Source organism: Gymnodraco acuticeps, unplaced genomic scaffold (genome assembly GCF_902827175.1).
Source record: "Gymnodraco acuticeps unplaced genomic scaffold, fGymAcu1.1, whole genome shotgun sequence".
Taxonomy (NCBI): Eukaryota; Metazoa; Chordata; class Actinopteri; order Perciformes; family Bathydraconidae; genus Gymnodraco; species Gymnodraco acuticeps.
Window position 1 is genome coordinate 3,250,096 of NW_022990135.1, and position 9,310 is coordinate 3,259,405.

The 9,310-nt window shown below is 41.3% G+C and overlaps 1 protein-coding gene across 3 annotated transcripts in view; it reads right to left on the reverse strand.

The window, feature by feature from the left end:
* Positions 1-9,048, reverse strand: part of LOC117546596 (potassium voltage-gated channel subfamily H member 7-like) — a 57,447-nt gene extending 48,399 nt beyond the window's left edge. For all 3 annotated transcript variants that reach the window (XM_034216870.1, XM_034216869.1, XM_034216868.1), the window contains exons 1-2: positions 8,542-9,048; positions 7,810-8,040 (exon numbers count right to left, since the gene is read on the reverse strand). In XM_034216870.1, the coding sequence (XP_034072761.1) occupies positions 7,810-8,040; positions 8,542-8,617 (307 nt within the window). In that variant the 5' untranslated portion in view covers positions 8,618-9,048. The remainder of the gene's footprint in view (positions 1-7,809; positions 8,041-8,541) is intronic.
* Positions 9,049-9,310: the final 262 nt, after the last annotated feature.

Here is a 9,310-nt window from a genome sequence, read left to right on the forward strand (position 1 = left end):
TTTAATTTGTAACTCAAAGCTACCCTGATATTTTTTTTGTTATGATTTCCCATGTTCATGTTCTAATCTGGAAAGATGATAAATGAAAATGCCTTAAGGCAGCAGAAACTGACTGCCGATAAATCAATAAGTCAAAATGCATAAATAAAGGGCATGAACATAAACGTGCTTCCTCTAAGCTTGTGCGTAGCCACAGCAGAGTCATGGCTGTAAGGATTATCATTCCACCACAGTGATCCAGACTATAATGTCTCTACAGCCTATAGTCATGTCTGCAAATAGGCTGTCGTCATTTTTCACGGCATTTCATCTCATTCTGCATTACGTATGTGTATGAGATTTGTATCTATGAACCAGGAAAGCAGGAATGGTTCAACACCGCCACATTTGAGTTTTTTATGTCTTAGGGTTGGCTTTTACTTAAGTGATTCTCTTGTCTTTTTTTTAAATTAAATTGTTGTGCATATGATAGACGTTGAAACATGTTAAATCCCTTTGCATTAGCACTACTAGATTCTACTTTTGACTCTGCAGGATGAATCTGAGAGTAGCTGATATATCATGGCTCTTTGAACTGTTGCCAGGACAACCCTATGCTACAATGCACATAGAGACGGCCAAGTGAGGGTGGGACCGACAACAGAAAATGAATCCAAAGGAGGGAAATAAATGTGTATGAGGTTAAGACAGGACTGTAAAAGCACAGCAGGGGCATGTCGCTACCTCACATGCCTCCACTTTGACTGCTTTAAAGCACTCAGGTTTATATCAGCAACCACCAAGCAGAGTTACAACCATATACAGTCTATGGTTACAACACATCTTCTTGTCGAATCTGTAGTTCTTGCTGCTGGCAGCGAAGAAACTCATTATAAATGAGCTCCACTTTGAGGCATGAGCACAGAGAAAATCGAAGCCTTTGCTACAACGCAACGCTGTCACTTTAGACTGAGAGTGTGTGTGCGTGTGTGTGTGTGTGTGGGGGGACTAGCTCATTAAACTCCTTCCTCTCAGGCACAACTGATGAGAGCAAAGTCACACACCATTTTCCAAACAACTCCCTTATTTAAATGATCCTTTATTCATTGGGATCATTTGATGTATCTCCGAAGCCCTTCAGTGGTAACCCCCCCTCTGCGGAGAGACAGACAGAGGGAATCAGAACTATGTACATCTATAATTAAAGCTGCTGGACTGGATTCAAGAGGGTGTTCCTGCCATGGAAGAAGCCGTCTGATATTCAGCTGCAATAATTGCTTTTACAGAGGACGGTTTCTGTTCCGCAGTCACACCATCAAACGGCTTCAAGCAAATGACCCGAGTCATATCATTTATCGTGCCCTACTTCCTCTGAGGCTACAGGGCCGTATTGACTGGTTCCTTGTTATCTTGAGAGCAGTTCACACCACTTGGTCACAAGTTGCATCTGAAGCATTACTGCAAGACTATGACATGTCCATCGTAAAAAAACACCTTAAAGCAGCTACAAATGTCTAACTACTATCAAGTGTTTGGAACGGTTTGTGTTTTTCCTCCAGGGTGGTGATAGTTCCGCTGGTTTTCAAGTTTCTCTCTGGAGTTATTTGGGATGTAGGATAGAGGGATGGGATTGAATTAATCCAAAATGTTGTGCAACCTGAATTGTCTTCTGTACTGTGTTGTAAATTGAAGATGTTGCAATAAAAAAACCGCTGTAACAGCCAAAGCCACTTAAAGGGGTAACAGGTGAAACATGTAGTATAAAGGACCAACAAGGAGCTGTCATTTCTGCTGCAGGCTAGAGGCTCTAGGCTAGATGAGCTGCTATTAGCGTAACACACCCGGATTGATTGAACTGTCTGCAATTGAACTGCATTGTGGGTAATGTTGCGCCTGTTTTGAAAAGGCAGAATAAATTGTAGAATCAAAAAAGACTGCTTCATTAATTGTTATCCTTTTTGTCTACAGTGCTTAATTGTTGGACAAAACAAGCCATTTTGTAATTACTAGACAACACTAAAAACATCTCCGTCCCCAGAGTGAGGTACTCTAGCAAAGATGTCATGTTTTTAACAGCCATCACAATCTGAAGATTCAACATTAGTATGGCATTTTAAGCGGCGCTGATGAAAAAAGTTCTGATATCAGCGAGCATCACTGAAGCACAACTAACTTGAATCTATTTATAGCGTGTCTCATTTGCTATTTGCAAGTGAAAGCTTTTACCATTTACTGAGCTTATGGATTTTCTTGATAGACCCCTGAGAGGCCCTTTAGTCCGACAGCAAGACACTGTGATTATTCTATTTGAATCACTGACTGGAAAGGCGTATAGAGAAACTGTTGCTCAGTAAATACTCGTGGATATTTGAAAAGATGCTTTATCTTTACCTTAGTCATGTATGTGCAGGGCTGAAGGCCTTTACTAATAAATAAAAGACCAAAGACTAAAAGCATTGACTGTAGTGTTAGCTATAGCTGCTCACAGCACTGTTTTGTAATGTAGGAAACAGTCGGTATTTAAATATAAGGGTCTGTGCTTAATGCTTTACCGTTTGTTGTAGATAAGAGGAGATCATGTCGTTTAGCAAATTCCAATTTCCCACTACTTTACTGTGTAATTACCCCATGAAGCATTAGCATTTAAATAGACCATGTGGCTATCTTTAACAAGAGTCTGCCAGGAGAAAGGGAACCCAACGTCTTGGCAACATTCCAACACTTACTGTAAGGCCACTTAATGGAGGGACTATGACTATGGTTAATTAAATTATTACATTTGACGTCTTTACTCTTTATCTGTAGTTTCAACAAAGGATTGCTTTATATGACAGCCCCTCAGGATTTTGTAATGACATCTCTGGTTCTAACCTGCTTAGTCTTTCTTTTCACTTTGTTTCACAGCTGTGTTATTCTGTTTGAAAAGAAAGTGACAGGGGACAAATCCATAAAAAACGTATTATGTATTTAACTAGTTATTTATAATTGATTCAAATTGACAGTTTCATAGGAATCATCTTAAACCCATCAGCAGCAAGGCACCCTGTGGTTAGCACTGTTTTGTTCTCAGTGACAGAAATCCTTGTTGTTGACAGAGTTTTTGCTTTGTTTGTGATTATAATTGTGTATCTGTGATCATCTGTAAACATAGTAAGCCCATAAAACATACTGCGCATACACTGCAGCATCCTCACAGAAACACGGGTTTGTTTTTCTCCATTGGATACAAATGGAATGACTTACATGCATAAATGATGGGATGATGACAGCAAAGTGCAAATCGAAATAGCACCAGTGAGTCATACTTTGTCTTTTCAGGTGCTGATAGAGTCGAGAAGAGGCAGTGCTCAGAACGTACAGTCTACCAAGGTCAACAAAAATACAATTGTTACAAATGTAGCATGTTCTCAGTACCTAAATGTCAAGCACAGGGGTTTGGAATACACTACTTTTAGACCCTACTTTCTCTTTCGAGGTCATGGAGATATGAGCAATCAGAGGCAAAAGGACCAGTGGACCTGCGAAGGCACAAATCACAAAGCATTAACAATGTGCCAGAGATTGTGCTGACGAGGAGAATCTCCTTCACGGACTGTAAAGGACAGCGGGCGATGCGTTTATAATGCAGACCCCGGGTCACGGGATTAAAAAGAAGAAGATTGGCTCGCAGAAACCCCAACGGTCCACCACAAGGAGAGCAATCAGCTTGCCGCAATGACATTTCCCCTGGAATTCCAATACAGGAGACAATCGAGATAGGAAATGAGAGCTGTGTGTGTGCAGTGGATGGAGTGGGAGGGAGGGAGGTAGTTACATCTAAGATCAAAGTATTTCTTAAATGGCTGCAATCTGAAATCTTACGTCTTAATGTGGTCCATTCCAATCAGATGGCTCCCAGAAGCCAGCACACTTTTTAATATCTTTACCTGACATTTTCTTCTGTAGTTTCGCAACTACAAAAAAGCCCCAAGTAGAACCAAATAAACATGTCCTTGCTTGTTCCTCAAACTTGAGGTCATGGTCTTGTTTTTCCGTTTTTCGTCCCACATCAGGTCAATTCATTCCTACTAAGGAATCCTGATAATCAGGGCGATTAGTTGTTATTGAAAACTAAGGAGAATATAGGAGGAGCGAACCTGGATGTATGACCTTCCCTAGAGAAGCTCTGAGGTCAGGTGAGAGGAAACACGGAGGTAATTAGTGGCTCAGTGTACAGAATGGTAATGAGGCCTTCTCCCCCCGATGCTGGGTCCGACTGTCAGAAGTCCCCCAGCTCTTTTTATCCAAGTCTCCTGTGGGTCAGCCGGTGGAGGCAGGGCGTTCGGCCCTCATTGATTTCTCCTCTCCAATGCACCGGTATTGAAGATCAATGCAACATGAAGGTATTTGTGTCCTCATTAATGCTGTTTGCTCAGCAGATCGATGCAGCTTGGCCTGGCTGACAGTAAGTCTGCCTAGAGGAGCATCAGACCTGTAATGGTCATATTCAACATACTTGAATCCTAGTATAAAGTATAAGGGTGCTACATTATGAGTCAGTGTCCAAGTATCAAAAGTGAAAGTACACTACTTATGCTGAAGCTTGGTTCCCCTAAGGCGGATGTTTGGTCTTCAAAGATCTTTGTTTGGTTTAATTAGTTCAACAAATATTCCCAGAAGCTTTATACGTCAAATGTTCTTGTGGTAATGCAATACAGCTCACTAATGAGAGTGCTAACTAATGGATTCTGTGAGGTTATTTTTAAAAACGTGTTTCGAGAAATGTGTAGTAATCATCTCTTTTATAACAAAGGGAAGTTGTAAATATAGTAAAGGACAGAAAACATATTAAGAATGTTCTACTATCGTCAGAAAAGTATTGCCAGAACAAATCTGCAAACAGCATTCCTTTTCAAAGTTTAAAACTAAAACAGTACATAGCATAAAACTTAGGAACATGTTCTTTCCCTGGGTGTCATACTTCGGAAAACATAAAATAAGACATGCCTCACCAAGGCTCTGGTTGCATATTGACTCCAACCACTCAAAGAATAAGTCCTCCACTCCGCCTCTAAGCATTATCCACTAAATTCATCTCACTCTTTCTACCTTTGAGACCACACACACGTGTATCCCAGGATACTAACATGTGTCACTACTCCGTAAACCGCCCTATTCTACATCACCTCTCTCTCTGGGTTTTCCTATACCTGCCTGATATGAATGCACACACACAGGTCAATCTTCAAAGAGCACTGCATCATCCATCACTGATACAGAGCTCCTATCTCACATCAAATGTCAGAAAGATCCCTCCCATTGTATCTTGTTTCATGTTCATGAGAACATCCAGCCGTAGGTAGGCAGATACAGTTCAACCCTTTCTACAGATCAAGAGACTTCTCCTATAACGCTCAGCTACTTCACTCATGGATGCCTCAGTAAAGACATTTACCTAACTAAAATGAGTGCGATAGATTAGTTGATATCGGATTAAAACAACCAAACAATCGATGAGGATAAACTAATAAAGCCTAAACCTGCATACAACGAACAATCAATCCTATGCCGTAGTAAAACTTCCCCTTTAAGCGTTATGCAAGGAGGCTTAATCATCTGAACACACATGTCATTGTGGGAGGTCAATACTTGAACTCTTTCTGAACTACCACAGTTGAAAATGTAACTCTGGAGCTTGCCTATAACTCATTGAGATGAAACCAGCTGTCATACCAAGTCATGATCTGTATGCAGAATTCATAAGCAGCATATGCACGCAAGTACTTTATTTAAACTATGGCTATTCAGTCAGAGAAGAGGGTCATGCCTGTGAGTTCTGACAGGATGTTGACATTTTAATGCTAAAATGCCGAGGATGTAGCTTAAAGAATGCAGCAATAACATCTGTGTTCACTACTGTACATCCACCATGCTATTCTTCTTAGATGTATTGAGAACAGAAAGCACACGGCTTACTCTCCTCACATTACTCTCTGGGGAAGTGAGCTACATCTTTCCCATGGTACCCTCTCCGGCACAGGCTAATGAACATCTCCCAGCCACCCTGCGCTGCTTTGCATCACTTCAAAACTGGACTTTACAGCAAATTTCATTTCATTTCAAACCTTTATTTAATCAGATTGGTCCCATTGAGATCATAGATCTCTTTTTCAAGGGAGACCTGCAGCATATAGGTTCCACATGAAACAATAAAGGACATCATACATTATATTTACAGGATACATTTACATAGTTATAGACATTTACAAGTGCCCATAGTATCAACGAGCATTTCATTTAGCCTAGCTTTAAAAACATGCAGAGGAATGAGATTGCTCAGTTTCAATTCTTGCTGAAGATTGTTCCAAGCAAGTGGAGCTGCGCACATAAAAGCTGTCTTACCTAAGACAGTCCTTGCTCTTGGCACATCTAACAATACTACATCATGCGATCTCAGACAATAGCTGCTTGCAACTCTCTGTGTTATCAGAGAGCAGATGTAATACGGGAGTTTACCCAACAAAGCTTTATAAATAATCGTGTACCAATGACTGAGCCTCTTTACAGTAAGTGATGGCAAACCTGCCTTGGCATACAGGGTACAGTGATGAGTAAGTGCTTTACAATTAGTGACAAATCTCAGTGCGCTGTGATAGGCGGCATCTAACTTGTTCAGGCAATAGGCAGGTGCATTCATATACAACAGATCACCATAGTCCAGCACAGGTAAAAAGGTCACAGAGCCTTTTCCTGGCCTCAAATGAGAAACAGGACTTGTTTCTGAAAAAGAAACCTAGCCTAACCCTCAGCTTTTTAAGCAGGTTATTGACATGAAGTTTAAAAGTAAGACAATCATCAAGCCAGATACCTAGGTATTTGTAACAGGTAACCACTTCAAGTTTTATTCCTTGCGTAGTTACAATATCTACAACAGGCTCTGGTGTCTTTTTAGCTTTTGAAAAGAGCATTATCTTTGGTTTTATCAACATTTAAAAGAAGCTTTAGTTCAGCGAGCTGAGTCTGAATAATGTTAAAAACAGCCTGTAATTTAACACCAGCCTCCTTAATGGAGGGACCTGCACAATACATCACGGTATCATCAGCATAAAAATTTAAAGTAGCTTCGTCCACATTTTCACCTAAACTGTTGATGTAGATGGAGAATAAAAGTGGACCTAAAACAGAACCTTGAGGAACACCATTAGCAATGTTTAACCACTCAGAAAGTGAAGGAAACCTTCACAGCTGCTCTCTCCCCCCCTCAGGGTTTACATGCAAATGGGTGCACTCAGTGATTTGCCCGCTGCAAAATGTTCTACATGGAGCAGACTCAGAGATAGAAATGACCAGCAGTGTATCCAGAGACAGTCACACATTCAACTGCGTATCTGGCATTAACACTGCAGGTGGAGTAACTCAACAAAACGTGTGGAAATAAACCAAAACGTGATTTTTTTAAGCGACTGACAGAGCTAGGTTCAGCCAGCATGCATTACTCAAGTAAAAAAGGATGACATATTTTGGGGAATTAAGATATCTGTAAAAAAAGTCATGAACTCATCCTTTTTCATAATGAAAATGATGTTGACATTAATAATTATAATCCAATTATATGATATCCTCATGACAGCAATTCTGCATAGTGAGTACTTTTACTTTTGGGTACTCAAATATATTTTGATACTAATACTTATCCTAAAGTAAGTTCAGTAAGAAGAGTAATATTCCCACTGTAGTATTGCTTATTTTTCCTTTACTAAAAGATGTGAGTATCTCTTTCACCTATGAGTTCACTGCAGCCTTATGTCATGCTGTACATGTCACCTGACCCCCAGAGTCAGCGGTACTCACCATCCTTGCGGTGGTAGGTGATCTCTACCTTGCGCTCCTCTGATCCCATGAGAGCCTGGGCTACCTGAGCCTGCGAGTGCCGGGTGGTGAACTCTCCATGCAGGAAGTCACAGGTGCACGGCTTCTGCATGACGTCCGCCCTGGAGAAGCCTGTCATCTCGCAGAAGCCGTCATTACAGTAGATGATAGCACAGTTCTGCACCCGGGCATTGGCTATGATGAATTTCTTATCTGAAAAAGGAGAGATGGAGAGAGGGGGAATGATAATTTGTTCATGGGCAGAATAACAGAAACAAGACTAATTGAGTGCAGTGATTCACCGTTAAATAAACATGGTGGCTGTTGGAAGCTGGATTATCCCTTCATTATATTGAATATTCCTCAATAACGGTAACAAATTATTATTATTATTATGGGCAATTCAGGTTTTGGGGGATTAAATGCTTGATCCTTATTTCTCATATGCAGCTTTTTCAACTACACTTTCCACTGGAGCAGGTGAGGTGCTAAGACACAGAGCTGGATAATTCACTTTAAATGACTTTTCATGCATCTCTGACATAAAATCATTAAAACATAGAATAGGTTCATTGTGTTCTATCTGCATCTTAAGCTTATTGTTATAAAGGCAGGCCTATTAGGCGATTCCCTAACAACCCAATTATTATTATTATGAGGATGCAGACACAAAAGGCAGGCATCGCAGCACACTGGAAACCATGAGGTACTCACTTTGTCCTTCGAATTTGCGAATTATTACTCCCAAAAACGTATTTTGCGGCGCAACATGACCCCTCCTGACAGGCATGGTTCCCCCTCCAATAAATATGATGATAAACAAATCTTCCAAGCCGGTCCCCCAAAACGCCTTCCGTCAAGTTCTAGCGGAAGACAACCCAAGCCAGAAGGGCTCCCCGTTTTCTTTGTCACCAGTCAGTCATCCTCGCAAGAATATCGCCCCCTCTCTCTTTTTGTTTAAGACCCCCCGTGTTTCCCTTATTTCAACTCCGACGCGTGCCCGCTTGAGCGCATCGCAGAGGCTTCCCTGCGCTCCTCGCCGATGGAAAGAAAGGAGTCGGTAGACCGCAGTTTCTCCAACATCTCACCGTCGCTCCTCGAAAGCACTGTGCGCGCTGTGCGTCTGTGTTGTTACGGAGGGAGGTCTCTGAAGCCAATGGCTGAGGCTGACACACCGGAGAGCAACACCGACACTGTGAAGGGGAGAAACCCACATGGATGCGTAGACAAAGCAGCAGACGGAGAGATAGTAGAGGCAGGGCTAGCTGGTAACGCACAGTAACGAATTACAGTAACACGTTACAGCCTTGGAGCGCACAACTCGCTATTTTACGCAGCCTTATTAGCAGATAAACACTTTATTATTAGGCTACCCATTTTCGTTTAATTCATTATATTTTAAGTTGAATTATTTTACTGTTGCGGACATAATTCAGCATTGCCTGTGGTTTAACATAGGCCTACTGAACATTACAAGTGAAAG